Source organism: Cyanistes caeruleus, chromosome 6 (genome assembly GCF_971803275.1).
Source record: "Cyanistes caeruleus chromosome 6, bCyaCae1.hap1.1, whole genome shotgun sequence".
Lineage (NCBI taxonomy): Eukaryota > Metazoa > Chordata > Aves > Passeriformes > Paridae > Cyanistes > Cyanistes caeruleus.
In genome coordinates, this window is record NC_141706.1 from 65,846,018 (window position 1) to 65,861,699 (window position 15,682).

The window sequence follows — 15,682 nt, forward strand, 5'->3', positions numbered from 1 at the left end:
GGAAAACTGCCAATATTCACCAAATTCTGGTGCAAAAAATGCAAAACCAAAATGTTGGACCTGCTCTTTCCTCCTCCTCGGCTTAGAGATTGCAGTGAGAATGATTTAAAGAATTCTTTTTCCAATAGCACTAAAAAAGAGTGTGGATTTTAAATATGCATTTCTGTTGAGTGTGGAGGGCTGTCCTTTTCTTTCCAGCCATTTCAAAGAACTGGAAGACACAAATCAATAGGTAAATGTTCAGTACTAGCAGTCTAATTATTATTTCTACTTTTCTCATGGTTATAATGATAAGAAACATTTTTTACTTGCTCCCTGGAAGAATTATTTCTTCTACCTAGTCCCTGTCTCCATTTTTTTTAGCCCCCTGAACAGAATCTGCAATCTTTAGCAGCATTAAAAAACACCCAAGCCACCAATTGGCTTGAAAGGAAAATGTGAACTTCTTCAACGAGGGCAAAAATACTTCTGTTGCTTAAACGTAGGTAATTAGACTGAGGACTTTCTCCAAAGTAAACCCTGACAATCTAACAATAATCTTTGGCTTTTGCACTGCATGGAGTTTCTCTTACATTGTTAAATGCATTCCATGTTTCAGTAAATGACACCAGGCTCACCAGCAGTGAGTGAGTGATTAGTTTATCATCTTCTTAGTGCAGCCATCTAGATCTTTAACTCTTTAAGCAGTGGCATTTAAGTCTTGAGAACACCCAGGATCATGCCTGAGGCTTTAGACATTCTCAATTCACGAAAATCTTGGATATCTTGTGAAAATGAAGAGAAGAAAGTAGGTGCTTGCATTCTGATAACACTTTAAACAAGTCAGGTAAGGTAAATTGCAATTAAACACCTTTTTTCTTTTTTAATTTTAATTTTAATTTTTATTTCGAGGACGCCACTTCTTCTCTCCTGGGACCACTTAGGTCATTAGGTGCCTCAGCAGCATAAAATTACAGGGAGAAAATCTAACAGCATACTGAGACTGAAAGGTGACAAATCTACATTTCCTAAGATCCAGGGAGGTGAGGTAGGCTTTTTTTGGCTGGATTTGCAATTAATCTCTCATGGGGCAGAAGAATGAACAGTTTTACAAAAGATTTTAGTATAACAACAACAAAAAAATAAAAAATTGTGTGAGCTGTAACATACTGTGCCAATTCTCTTGTGCTGAAATCTTGCTTTAGCAGAGATGTGTAAGTACATAAAGCTTGGTAGCAACAAAAGCCTTTGGAGAATGAAGGGCTTCTACTTTGGAAAAGAAAGGTGCAGGAGGATTTTCAGACAGAAGGAAAAGGCTTTGACCTGTGAGCTGCTGCTCAGCATCATGGATCTTCATCTATCATCTGATCCTGCTCAGTAACGTGAGCCAGATCACTGAGTGTGCCCTCTGCCATGGGAGACATGGAGCTGCTCACCCCACAGACACAAAGTGCTTTGGGAGCTCTGTTGCTGGGAAGAGTTTGAAATGTATGAACAGAGCATTTATGTGCCTCAAGCAACAGAGCAGAGCCCAGCCTTTAGTTAGTTTTTGTTTTAAAAATGCCTTTTGTACGCTGCTGTGTTTTTGGGTTTCATTTTGGGTTTCAGAATTATTTGTTTGCAGACTGGACTTTGAGTTTTGCTGGTTTGGGTGAAAGGAGTTTTTGCTCAGCAGGGCAAAGGTGATCCTGTGTGGAAAGGGAAAGGATGGTGCTGGGTGAGGTAAATTCTCTGTATTCTGGAAAGGGTTGAGAGTGGATTGGGGGTTACTCCGAGACGCTGGAGCTGTGCACCTCCTGCAAGCAAAGGCACAGGCCTCATGTCTCCAAAGTTCTGGTGACTCTTGCTCAGCCCCCAGGTTGTAGCCATTCTCAACCCCATAGATGCATTCAGAAATCTGCTTCCAGTCCCTCTCCTCCCTCAGAAAACACGATGGAAGTGATCCAGTTGTGCCATCCATGTCAAGGCACCACACTCCCGTGGTGGGGCCATCCTGACCTCCTGGTGGCTTAGCAGTTGGAGAACCTGTGAAAAAGGAATGGTGGCTGTTCTGGGAGTGGCTGGTGGTCCCAAGAGAGGGAAGGAAATCACACAACAGATTTGCAAGTCCTAGCTCTCCTTGTGGCACCACTGTGAGAGAGATTCTGTCAATCCCACCTTGCTATTTTGTGCTTTGGGTCTATGCTTTGTCTCTACTATTCCTGACTCAGGTCAGTCCTCATGGACTCTAAGTCCTCTTTGACCCTCTCACTTTATCCTCTGCTCTTCAAACATCTGTCTTAATCCACTTCATTTTTATCCTGCAATCCCTAAATCCCCAACACCCCTCGGCTTCTCCTCAGCCTGGGCTGGAGGGGACGGGCATCAGGATTCCTGCCCCACTTTGCCCCTAAGAGCTATGTAGGGAAAGAGTGATGGGAGATGAAGCTGACTTGCTGAGGCCTCTGGAGACAGGACAGGTGACTTTTTGGCAGCCATGGAGTGACCTCAGTGTTGGGTCTTTGTGAGGAACATTTGTGAGCTTATGCCGGTTTTACAAATGACGTTTCACATTTGCTTTTTGCAATGTTTCTGCGAATTGGGGTGTGGTGCTGCATACAATACCTGCTTCTGAGGCTTGCTGCTCTATCAGGTATGTGTACAGAGGGTGGGAAAAGGCAGCAGAGTCAGCAGGACAGAGGTGGAACAAGCAGGAATGCAGGGTGAAACCAGGGGAACAAACAGGTCCTCAGGGAAACTGTTCTAACTTAGTTCTGCTTTCCCTGACTCAAGGTGTAACTCCAGTGTGCCCAGGGGGGCTGGAACAGGGAGATACCAGCCTTATGCTAACTCCAGATCCTGCACAAGTAGAAACTGCTGGCCCAGACCCTCCGTCCTGAGACTTCTGTTCAAAAATCTACTTTGAAGCCTATTTCTCTGCATGTCTGGGTGATGCTGTGCTCCTGGCAGGTGCATCATTCTGGGTTGTCACTGTAGACCACTGCAGGCCTGTCATGACACCTCGGTGCCTCTGGCTCCAGTCCTGTTTTCTAGAATTGCACTTGGCCTTCCCTTGGCCCTTTGCCCAGACTGAATTTGCCTACTTGGTTTTCACTTCTTTTCCATATCAGTTTTCTCTCCTGTTCTTCCTGCTGATCCTCTGGGCTCTGGCTCTGTAAACCCTCTGCCCAGGTGGACCTCTGTGGAGGTGAGCACCCCCTGACTTCTAAGGCCCTTTCATGTACAAGAAACAGATACAAGATGTCTCCAGAATCATTCCTTTTTTGCCATTTCACTTTTTTTCCTCTTCAAGCTGACATTTAGATATTCCTTTTCTAAAAGTCCCTCTTCTCTTTTTTTTCCTTTTTTTTTTTTTAAGCCAGTTCCTCAGTTTTATCCCTCTGTGAGCTATTTGGTGGCTGGTATTTTAGGAAATTGAAAGGCTGGTTTGCCTGTGGGATCGGACACGCACGGAACGCACGTACGACGCTGGTTTGCCCACATCATTTGGATAAGGTATCAGAGAGGACAGACTGTCTTTGCATTGAAACCTGCAGGTCAAGAAATTGGCCTCCCTTCAGTTCACAGGCCTCGTGGCTGCCAGCCAGTAATGTAAAGCCCTGATGAGTATTTCTGGAAAATGCTGGAAAGCCATCTCCGACTACAATGTGTTTAATCTCTTATTTCCAGGCAAATTTAGTTTTGCTTCTTCTTCCCTTCTTCCTGCTATTCTTCTCCTTCTTCTTCTTTTTCTTCTCATCTTTCTTCTCCTTCTTCTTCCTCTTCTTCTACCATGGGTGACAGGTGAATCACCAGGTGTCTCTCCAGTGATGGACAGGACAGCACCACTTTTGTCTCATGTGCTGTAAATCAGAGATCATATGGAGTCTCCATGTCCTGGTACTCCTCCAGTATTTTTCCAGGGCTTGGAGTCCCACCTAAAAGGTTGGAAAGATTTTTATTTGTTGGGTTGGAATTTGGGGACCTGTTCAAAAGTAATATTTATTTTTTTATTTATTTCTGACAATGGTGCAAAATGCTCTTGTTCTTCCAGAACGGAGGCTCTGACCTGCTTTTAATTCTAATTGCATCCTTTCCTCATGTTTTTTAATGACTCTTCACTGTTTAATATACTCTTAACCACTTGGATAAAGTACATTCCTGATGATTCAGTCACTGCCACAGAAGCACAAAGATGAACCTAGACCTTCTGAAGTCCAAATCAGATCCTTCATCACTAGGACAAGCTTCCTTTAGGCATCCCAGTACTTGCAGCTCTGCACCAAATCTATGGCCTTTGAAATTCCCAGGTTGCTGAAGGCCTCCTCTGGGCTGCTGAGTCAATGTCTGTACATGATGGAAGCAGGGAAGAGGAAAATAGGTACTTGCTTATGCAGAAAAGAGCCAGAAATTAAATCAGCTTTCACTCCTGTTGACACAAACCGTGACCCCACTCAAATATTTTTGATCGTGGCTGTTTGGGGGAAAGGTGGGAATTGATTCTGCTTACAAATTTTTGTTTTTTATTGCCCCATAAAGATGCAGAGCAGGTAACATTAAGTAAGAATGTCTCTATTTGAAAATAAACCCAGCTAACTCCTCACTAATTAGCTTGCTTGATCAATAACAGAACAGAGAGCCTTGCCATGCTAGGCTGGAAGGTTTGTCAGGAAGCAATGCAGCTGTGTCAACCTGTTGGGTTGGATCCCAGGAAAGATTCTTCCCCCAGAGGGTGCTGGCACTGCCCAGGCTCCCCAGGGAATGGGGACAGCCCTGAGGCTGCCAGAGCTCCGGGAGGGTTTGGACACCGCTCTCAGCACAGGGTGGGATTGTTGGGGTGTCTGGGCAGGGCCAGGAATTAAACTCTGATCCTTGTGGGTCCTTTCCAACTCAGGATATTCTGTGACAGAATGAGCAGGAGCCTTTCCATCAGAAACCATCTTTTCAGTGTCACGTGTCTGTGGGAGGCTCGTGCTCTGCTCACACACACCCTGTGTAAGTTTATTCAGCGAGCACTTTCTAAGAATGATGATTAATTGTGAGTATGAACCTTGTCACCAGGCAACTGGTACAAACGAGCCCCACCAGTTTGTTATTGCTGGAGATGGAGGCCACAGGGCACAGCCATGTTGCCCAGGAGGGAATCTTGGGCAGGATCCTCTCTGTCTGCTTTCAGGTGAGGATGGTCACATTAATGAACTCAAAATTCATCCACCTGCTGACATTTCCCAGAACTTGCTATAGCACCTACCAGTGAAGTCCTTTGCTATTGCTAAAATTCCAATAGAGCTCATGTGAATTATTTCTGCAGCAGTTGTCCTGCTCTGCTCATTTACACCTTGTAGTAGTGATTGAGATCATTAAAGCTTCTGCTGGCAGCAGATCTCAAGCTGCAATTAAAGGACAAAGACAAATGTTGGCACCCCGGAGGTGCTACGTGGTTGTGTGGAATTGCAGATTTTGGCAGCGAGGAAGAGGGAAGTATCAGTAACAGCAGAACTCAGACAAAGCCACATCTCAGGGCTAGAGACACATGGAGTGGTTTGTAAGGTCAGGGAGCTGCCAGGGCTGTGCTGTTCTCCAAAAGCCTTCATGATTCATCAGATCCAAAAGGAATCTGCTTATCTCCGGTAGCCACGTGGTTGGATGGCACTCGTTGGGAGGATGATGGTCTTTATTAGTACCAGCCACAATTGCAGAGCAGGAGGAATGAGTTCTCCATCTCCTGGAGGTTCTCCTTGCTTCTCAGGGATGAGGCTTTGATGGAATGGGGAGCAACAAAGTGCAGAAGCAAAAGTGGGCTAAAGGCAGCGATTCTTTCCAAAAGCTGGATGAGATCAGTGTGTGTTCTTCTTTTAACATCCCTCGAGGAAACCCATTGATGTGGAGATGCTTTTACAACAGATGTGTTTCTAACACAGCTCAGGGGAAATTGAACAACAGACCATTAAAATGGCTCTCCCTTTATTTTATGAGTCAAGTTGCTGAAGCATTCCCCAATCGTGGAATCATAGAAACGTTAAGGTCGAAAAAAACCTACAAGATCATTGGGTCCAACCTTTGGCCATTCACCACCTTCCCAAGCAGACCAGAGCACTGAGCTGTTTCTTGAACACTTCCAAGGATGCTGATTTCATTCCCTCCTTGGGCAGCCCATTCCAATGCCTAAACCACCCTTTCTGTGAAGAAATTCTTCCTGATGTCCAGCCTGAAAGACCCAGACTTCTGAGTTTTGAGGCCCAACATCTCTAAATGAGCAATATTTAGCAGCAGAGACCTCACAGCAAGGGGTAACTTTTCCAGCCTTGCTCACTCTTGGGCATCTCTGAAAAGTGACAAAGGCAATGAGTCAAGTAACAGCAACTTAAGATTCACCCTGCGTGGGACAGCCAACCTTTTAATAGCATTCTCAAAACAATAAAAATCATCCTTAAAATCTTAAAAATAGAAAAGAGCAGACAATCCTACTGTTTCGACTGCCTTGTGTCTGATTACCAAGGACTGCCTTTTTAGAACTACATTATTTTAATGTTCCCACACAATGTTTTTGTAGGGATTTGTAAAAAAAAACCAACACAACCCTGTTTGGAATAAAAGAGCAGTGCTGAACCTGATTCTCCTCTCAGCTCAAGAGTGGTTCTAGACGTGGTCCTGACACCTCAGCAGAGACATTTTAATGTAAAGCAGAAATAAAGTCCAAGCTGGGCCCAGTTCTGTGCTTTAGAAGTATGAATTTATTTATTCAGGAGGAGTTAGAATATTCTGGTAGAACAGGCCAGCTCTGAAGCACTCAGAGAAATAATGAAAATCTCAGAGTGGTTGTAAAAAAATGTTCCTTTTGCCATTCAAGCAGCTGCACTTGTTTTTAGTAAGGAGCTACTTTGGAAAATGGAATCCCTTGGAGTTGTTTGCTCAGTTCCCTTTGTTTTAATTGACAAGCTTAGGCAGTTGAAATGAACAGGTAGGAGGGAATTGATTTTAGCACACTTATGAGCATCTCCTCCTGTAATTCATGTCATTAAAATGTCTCTGACATAGGCCTCTATTTATTTATTTATTTATTTATGGTTTTAGGCTTGTTTCTGCTCAAGCACAAATCTGGTGAGGCAAGTTATTTTGTTGTTGTTGGTTTCTTTCTTTCTTTCTTTTTTTTTTTTTTTTTCTTTTTTGTTTTTCCCAAGGCGGGTTGTTTGCAGACTTTAGAGCCCAAAAAGGTGCAGCCTCTCTAAAAATAACATAGGATGCAAGAACTGGTTTGGGAAGGTCTGAGTCCAGAGGCATCTCCTGAAATGCTGCCATGAGTGGAGAAGTTTTCCTTGTAAACAGAGCTGGCCTAATTTCTAGAGGTGCTGAACATCAACCTGCAGCGCTTGCTGGTCTGTCCTGAGCACACAAAACCTGGAAATGGGTCAGATGTGAGTGGCTGGGATCTTATCAGGAACATGTCTGGGAAAAGCCACCATTATCAGGCTGAAACAAAAATGAGCAAATAATTGCCCCCCAGCTTCTGACCCCTGCGAGCAGAGCTGGGCACTGGGGCTCCAGGACACCTGCCAGCTCCTGGGCTTCTCACTGCCACCAGCAAAGCCTGCTGTCACAGCCAAGGTCTGCACATGATGGATCGTCCCTTGGTCCGGCCAGTCTCTGCAGGGTGACGTCCCCAACACCCCAGTGCTTTTCTTCCAGAGGAGAAAAGTGGTTTTGCCATCCAGGTGCAGAGATTCCCAGAAGGTTTTTCACAGAAGACAGACAGGAAAAAACCTGGCAGCAGATCCCTTAGGCAAGCTGGGACTGGGTCACAGGCAAGACCACCGTCAATCCCCCCATCACCCATGTGAGGTGTGATCAGGGGAGCTGAGCCTTGCATTGAGTGGAGACACAATGTTCTCTCTTTTTGATGTGCTGGATCTTTAATGTTGCATCTACCGCTGAATTAAGCAGTGTTTGCTTTTCAAACCTTCCACATTTGTATTTTTAGCTCCGTTTTGGCATCACTTTTTTGGTTGGAATATATAACACACTGGGTTGTTTAGTGTGCCTGGACTGAGTTCAGCTGATGTGTAATTCCACGGGCTGGAGCAGAAGCTCCGTTCAAGGTGAATTACGCTCTATGGGGCCGAGGAAATACAGCTTCTGTAGAAAGGCAGCCCAGCTCCTTCAGTAAACGCTACACTATTTCCATCCATGGTTATTCCTTTGTGGTTTGGGTTATGTATTTACATTTTACGGAATAAATACTACAGCTTTCCCCATGACTAACACTTCTTAGTAACCAGGGAGCTACTCAAATACGCTCTTGCCTCCTACGAGAGCCCAAACCACACTGCTCTGCCCTGGCTCTCTGGCCCCAGCTGGCCACCTCCTCACACAGGGGTTAACCAGCGTTACATAAGCAATTTTCGGGATTTCAGCTTAACGGGATGGTTTAGGAGAGCAGCACTGGATGCCGTGTGACTGAATTCCTCCGGGACAAACATTTCCAACACGGCCACTCTCCCCTCCTTACAAAACCCCAGTGAGGTCTTCAGACAAAGAGAGGACCACAAAGAGGGAGCTGGTTGGTTTTCCCAGTCCAGAGATCTGTTTTAGGAGCAGCGCTATACAGGCCCTCATGTAAACTTTGTTTATAGACTGGAGTATTTTCAATGAAAATGTTATTTAACTTAAAAAAAGTTGCACAGCAGCTACTCCCAAAATTGTTTTTCCTTGTTAAGAATAACACACAGTGTGATACATTTGAAATGGCGATAGCAATATTTCACAAATTTTGATGGATTCATAGTCCAAATACCTTGCTAACAGATGTTTCTTTTAAACTCAGAGTGGTATAGGAATAACTCAGAGATATTACAGTGTCAGCACTGCCTTTTATCTGCGTGTCCTTTCGGTGACATCCCTGGGCTTTTCTAATGCATGGGTCAGGTCTGAGCTAAAAAAGAAAAAAAAAAAGTGAAATATGAAAAGAAGGCGTCTGTGATGGTGTGTGAGCTCTGGGGCAGCGCTGGGAGGACACCGAGACGCTGGTGTGGGTTCGCTGCGCTCAGGCACAGCAGCCCCGTGGTTTGTGGCCACAGTCATCGTTTCTGAGCTGGTTTTTGGTTGTGGTTAATTGATGAGCTTCGGAGTTCCCATGGCCACTCCATGACCACATCTTTTGGTCTCATAAATTAACTGTGCTCTCACTGTGGGTGACAGTTTGCACAACACAAAGGGATACCCCGGCAGGGCAAAGGGACAGATTTTAATGCCCTGGTGGAGCTGGCTTTATGCAACCATGAGGTTCCTCAGTCTGCTGTGTCTCCAAAGTATGGTGCACCCATCACACTTCATGCAGGGGGTCTTCCCCCAGAGCTGCCTTCTCCACCCCGTGTTCATACATCACCCCTGGTAGCTCAGAGAACCACAGAATATCCTGAGCTGGAAGGGATCCACAAGGATCATGAGTCCAAATCCTGGTGCTGCACACAACAGCCCCAAGAATCCCACCCTGTGCCTGAGAGCGTCGTGTCCAGTTTATCCCAAACCCCCACCCGGGAGCAGCCTCAAGCCTTGGGAAGTCTGGTTCTTATTCTCAGTCCAAAACTGGCCCAGAGCAATTCTGGGGTTGAACTGCGGGGCAGGGAGCATCCTTCCTCCCGGAGACCCCTGTCCGTAGCTCTCTGGAGCCGCCAGCTGTGGCCATTCACAGCCGGTGCGGGCCTGGGAAGGCGCCTGCTGCACACCCCGCTGGGGCTCCGGGAACCCGGCCGGGTGGGAAGGGGGAGAGGGCTATTCAGGCAGCCCGGGACAAGGATGAGAAAATCTGGAGGACGAGAGGGAATCCAGGGCAGGCACTGGGGATAACCCCCGGTGCTGGCAGCGGGCTCCCAACCCCGGGAGGGGAGCCTGGGGCTGGCGGGTGGGAGCACAGGAGAAACCCGCGCTCTGCCGCCGTGCCTTTCCCCGGGAGCTGCTTCTCGTTCCCAAGCTCTCCCTCCCTGCTCGTCGGGGGACAGCCGCTTCCCGAGTTTCCCGTCCCGAATCTCCCTCCCCAGCCCGGTCCCTCGGGGAGCCCCGCGGTGCCGCGACCTCCCCGGGGACCCCGCCCCGGCCGTGCGGGGACAGGGCGGGGCGGGAGGGTCCCCCGGGGATGCACCTGAGTACGGCACGGGGGGGATCCCGGGGGCACCGCGCCCACCCCGTCCCGCGCCCCGCGGCTCCGAGCGCGGCCGCTCCGCCGGGGGTCCCCGCGCTCCCCCCGCTCCCCGGGCGCGGGCGGCGGGGCGGGCAGGGCCGTCCCCCGCGGGGCCGGGCCGGGCCGGGGGCGGGCCGGGGGCGGCGGGCCGGGCCGGGCCGGGCCGGGCTGGCGGCGAGCGCGGCTCCACGTGACTGCGGGGCCGGCAGAAAACCGGGGCCGGCGGCGGCGGCGGCCGCACTGCGCCGGGCGGCGATCGCGGGAGGCGCTCGGCAGCCGCTGCCCCGGGGCTTTCGGCGCGCTGGGTCCGGGCTGGCTCTCCAGAATCATGGACTGTGCTGATATGCCTTGCTTGCTGTCAGTGAGTACAGCCCTCTTCTTCCTCCGCCTTGCTCTTCGCTTTTTGTTTTCATCGCAGGGCTTTATTTTATTTTTAAAATTTTCTTTTTTTAAAAAAAAAAGAAAAACTTTATGTTGTTCTTATCCTGGTTTTCCCTCCCGGGGTCCGGCGGCGGGATTCGAACCGGCGGCTGCAGAGCCGCGCGCCCCTTCCCTCCCCGCCGGGCGCCGCCGCCGCCGGTCCCGCTCCCGTCCCGTCCCGGCCGGGATGCACCGGGAGCCCTCCTGCCCGAGGGGCTGCGGGGCCGGGATGCACCGGGAGCCCTCCTGCCCGAGGGGCTGCGGGGCCGGGATGCACCGGGAGCCCTCCTGCCCGAGGGGCTGCGGGGCCGGGATGCACCGGGAGCCCTCCTGCCCGAGGGGCTGCGGGGCCGGGATGCACCGGGAGCCCTCCTGCCCGAGGGGCTGCGGGGCCGGGATGCACCGGGAGCCCTCCTGCCCGAGGGGCTGCGGGGCCGGGATGCACCGGGAGCCCTCCTGCCCGAGGGGCTGCGGGGCTGCGGACATCCCGGCGACGGCGGCCGGTCCCTGCCCGCCGGGGCGCGCCGGCTGCCGCTCGAATGGGGGCTGCTCCCCGTGTCCTTTTGACATTTATTACTACTATTATTATTATTTTTAAGTTTATTCGAAAGAGGAGGGGGATTTCGCTACTCATCCTGACTTTCCTTCTTGTTTGTTGTCGTGTTTTTTGCACCCCAGAGACACCATGATTCCTGGTAACCGAATGCTGATGGTCATCCTACTATGCCAAGTCCTTCTAGGAGGTACTAACCATGCTAGCCTAATCCCTGAGACCGGCAGGAAGAAAGTGGCAGAGCTTCAGGGACAAGCCGGATCCGGACGCCGCTCTGCCCAAAGCCATGAACTCTTGCGGGGTTTCGAAACAACTCTGCTGCAGATGTTTGGGCTCCGAAGGCGGCCTCAGCCCAGCAAGTCAGCCGTCATTCCTAGTTACATGCTGGATCTCTATCGACTCCAGTCCGGAGAAGAGGAGGAAAGCCTCCAGGAAATTAGCCTGCAGTACCCTGAGCGATCGACCAGCCGGGCAAACACCGTGAGGAGTTTCCACCATGAAGGTCAGTGATGGGAGGCGGTAAATTCCCAGCCCCGGTAGCGATCGGGATTTCCTTGAGTTTGGAAGCTCACAAATGCCTTTACAAGCAGGACGTGCCCGGCCCTAAATTTATGGGAGGAAAACCACCTCCTCCCCCCCAGCCTGCCGTGTGTGGGTGACAGGCGTGCTGCTCGCTATTTTTTCCAGCATCCTGTGCTTAACCCGAGCTTGACCATATTTTGAAGTGCTTTTGCTTCTGTTGACAACAGTGAGTTTCCTTCGGTGCCTCTGCCTCGGGGTCACTCCCTGGGCTCGCGTGGATTTAATGGCTCTGGATCGGATGCGGGAGTAAAGCGAGGGCGGGATCTCGCCCCTGGAGTGTTTCTTTTGAACTATCAAAGCAATTGCTGCCTGCTTTTTACTCTTAAGAAAAAAAAAAAAAGAAAAAAAATCCCCCCAAACCCCGACTCGAATTTAATACTTACAGCTGTGTGTTTATAAGGTTTATTCAATAGACCCTTGTAATCTGATCCAAATGTTTCCTAGCGGATGTTTCTTTTCCAAAGTAAATCTGAATTATTAATCCAGCCGCATCATTACTGCGTTGGAATTCGCTTCTCTTTCTCCCCCTGCCCCCCGTAACAAAGCACCTCTGTGCTCCGTGGCGCCGCATCTCGCCGGGGAGATGATTTTGGAGAGACTGGGGGAGGAAAAGCAAAACGGGGGAAAAGCTAAAGGGAAAAAGTCTCCCTGGACGGGGAGGCGAGATGGGAAGGGGTGAACTGCTCGAGGTGCCGGGGCCGGCCGGAGCGGTGCCGGGGCCGGCAGGAGCGGTGCCGGGGCCGGCAGGAGCGGTGCCGGGGCCGGCAGGAGCGGTGCCGGGGCCGGCAGGAGCGGTGCCGGGGCCGGCAGGAGCGGTGCCGGGGGCGGCAGGAGCGGTGCCGGGGCCGGCAGGAGCGGTGCAGGAGCGGTGCCGGGGCCGGCAGGAGCGGTGCCGGGGCCGGCAGGAGCGGTGCCGGGGCCGGCAGGAGCGGTGCCGGGGCCGGCAGGAGCGGTGCCGGGGCCGGCAGGAGCGGTGCCGGGGCCGGCAGGAGCGGTGCCGGGGCCGGCAGGAGCGGTGCCGGGGGCCAGGAGCCGCTCCCGGTGCGGCCGGGAGGGATGCGCGGGGCAGCGGAGAGGAGCCGGTGGCTGCCGGGCAGGTGAAGCGTGGGTGTGAGCTGTGCCGGGGGGCCGTGGCTGGCTGCCCCGAGGCTGAAGTGCTCTCGTTTGCTTGTCTTACCACTTCCCCCCCTTCCCTGCTCTCCTCCAGAGCACCTGGAGACCGTCCCGGGTCCCAGCGAGGCGCCCCGGATCCGCTTCGTCTTCAACCTCAGCAGCGTGCCGGACAACGAGGTGATCTCCTCGGCGGAGCTGCGGCTGTACCGGGAGCAGGTGGAGGAGCCGAGCGCGGCGTGGGAGAGGGGCTTCCACCGGATAAACATTTACGAAGTGATGAAGCCGCTGTCGGAGCGCGCCCAGGCCATTACGCGCCTGCTGGACACGCGGCTGGTGCACCACAACGTGACGCGCTGGGAGACCTTTGATGTGAGCCCGGCCGTCATCCGGTGGACCAAGGACAAGCAGCCGAACCACGGGCTGGTGATCGAGGTCACCCACCTCCACCACGCACAGACTCATCAGGGCAAACACGTCAGGATTAGCCGATCTTTACCTCAAGGGCGCGGGGACTGGGCGCAGCTCAGGCCGCTCCTGGTCACTTTTGGGCACGACGGGCGAGGCCACGCTCTGACCCGCAGAGCTCGCCGGAGCCCCAAGCACCAGCGTTCCCGCAAGAACAAAAAAAACTGCCGCCGCCATGCCCTCTATGTGGATTTCAGCGACGTGGGCTGGAACGACTGGATCGTGGCACCCCCGGGGTACCAGGCGTTTTACTGCCACGGGGACTGCCCCTTCCCTCTGGCCGACCACCTCAACTCCACCAACCACGCCATCGTGCAGACGCTGGTGAACTCCGTGAACTCCAGCATTCCCAAGGCTTGCTGCGTGCCCACGGAGCTCAGCGCCATCTCCATGCTCTACCTGGATGAGTATGACAAGGTGGTCCTGAAAAACTACCAGGAGATGGTGGTGGAGGGGTGCGGGTGCCGCTGACCCCCTTCCCCGCCGCCCTCTCCTCCCCTTCTCTCTCCCTCCCGTCCCACCCCAGAACTGCTTGCTATAGCTGGACTCTTCTCTAAACTAAACGTTCACCTTGACCTTATTTATGACTTTATGTGCAAATGTTTTTGACAATAATGATCATATATTTTGACAAAATATATTTATAACTACGTATTAAAAGAAAAAAATAAAATGAGTCATTATTTTAAAGGTAAATGCATTTTGTGTCTCGCCTCTCAGGGTGCTGCTGAGGCTGTGCTGGCTGGGAGTGCAGCCGAGAGTTTATTTTGTCTCCTTATCTTCTTACCCCCCTCCCTCCTTTTCTCCACTCCTTTCCCTCCCTACCCTTTTTTTTTTTCACTTAAAGGCTTTGCAAATTTTAGTCTTTCTATTTCTCGCCGAGGTACCGCGGATGCCCTGGTGCTGGGGCTGTGCCACGTGGGAGATGAGGGGCCCTGGAGATTTAAGAGCCGCTGGGAATAGAGCCGACCTTGCTAACCTGGCCCAAGCCTTTCCAAAGCAACCCACCAAAAATGCATTTGAAAAGAAGGTGAAGATTTACCTGAGGGCTTTATGCTAAACCCGCTGGGTTTTATACCCTTTCTCTGACTTCAGGACTCCCCAGGTTTTAAAACTATTAACATTTTCCCCCCTCTCCTCCCCTCCCCACTGGAGATTGGGAAGCTTCAAAGGTTTCCACAGGTCCTTTGAAGATCAAATCACTCCATTACAATGCCAAAAAAAAAAAGAAAAAAAAAGATATCTGGAGCAGTTAAATGTGTGTTAGCTAATAGCTACCTGTGCTGTGTCCTTTCTAAATTGCTTCCGAGCAGGAAGGTGATTGGAGCTGGGCAGGTACGGTTGGAGGTATCCAGGGCCTTAAAAACCCTGCCTCAAATGCGTTGGAGGGGCTGTGTTTGGCTGGGAAAATAGGGAGCTGTGCTGGGATGGGAGGTGTGGGACCATCGTGGGAATGGGGAAGGGACAGCAGGGTGAAGGGTGCATGATGCTTGCTTTTTCTTTTTTTTTTTTTCTTTTTTTTTTTTTTTTTAATTTTTTTTCTTCTTTTCCTTTAATGATTGAAGCTTCCCAACCCTCCGAAAGGGGCAGCTTAGTTGAAACCAATAAAAAAGTGGAGCGGAAAGCTTGCCAAAAGCCTTGGCTCCCTGAAGAGTGCAGGTGGAGAGAGGAGATGCGAGCTGCGGGAGGGGGAGGCGAGCGTGGCCCTGCGCTTCTCTTGGAAAGGAAAATCCCCAGCCCTCCATCTCCTCTGTGCCACCGAGGCTTTCCCAGCCCTCCATCCCAGCTGTGTTCGGGCCACAGGGTCCCACCTGCTGCCCTCGGCTGTCTCGGGGTGCTGGGGGACCCTCCGAGGCTCCCAGCACCCCATGGAGGAGCGATGGGTGTTGGGTCTCCGGGGCCCCCTCGGCCCCGAGCTGACACTCTCATTCCTGCCTTTAGAAGGGAAATGTGTGGCCTGGGGCATCGGCGACCTGCTGCCTCCCCTTTGATGCCTGCATATCAGACATAGCCATGCCAAAGAAAGAATTTCATTTTGAAGTGGCATCAGCTAAAGGCGAGCGCCTTTCAGCTGCCTGACAGGGCAATTACACACATCTCCCTCGATAACCCCGGCTGCTGCGGGGTCGGGTGGGAAAAGGGGTCTCTGGGCCCCCAGGCAGCCCTGGATGTGGGGCAGCCACTGAGGGAGGGTACCTTGGAGAAAAAAAAAAAAAAATTAGGAAAAAAAAAAAATCACTTTATTGGCTTTAAAATTGACTTTATCAAAAAGAGGCTTCTCCCAGGTTCACTGCCCTGCTGGTCGCTGCATCCCGGGTTGTCCTGGAGGCTGTGAGGGTGTTGTGGAGCTGAGCAGCATCTGCACAAATGCCTCTTGGATTTAGGTCATTCTTGCTGGAGGAGCCTCCAACTGCTCT

At 51.2% G+C, this 15,682-nt stretch overlaps 1 protein-coding gene across 9 annotated transcripts in view; it reads left to right on the forward strand.

The window, feature by feature from the left end:
- Nucleotides 1–15,682, forward strand: part of BMP4 (bone morphogenetic protein 4) — a 177,484-nt gene that overhangs the window by 145,468 nt on the left and 16,334 nt on the right. For 2 of the 9 annotated variants that reach the window (XR_015287804.1, XR_015287805.1), the window contains exons 1-4: nt 10,376–10,493; nt 11,231–11,607; nt 12,895–13,682; nt 14,149–14,295. Coding sequence is in view for 7 of the 9 variants with exons in the window: in XM_086892265.1 (XP_086748391.1) it covers nt 10,461–10,489; nt 11,231–11,607; nt 12,895–13,682; nt 14,149–14,325 (1,371 nt within the window). In the remaining 2 variants the exon portion in view is untranslated. Of the gene's footprint in view, nt 1–10,297; nt 10,494–11,230; nt 11,608–12,894; nt 13,962–14,148; nt 14,539–15,682 lie in introns of those variants that run through there. The other 7 variants (XM_086892270.1, XM_086892271.1, XM_086892265.1 and 4 more) reach the window with 6 other exon arrangements.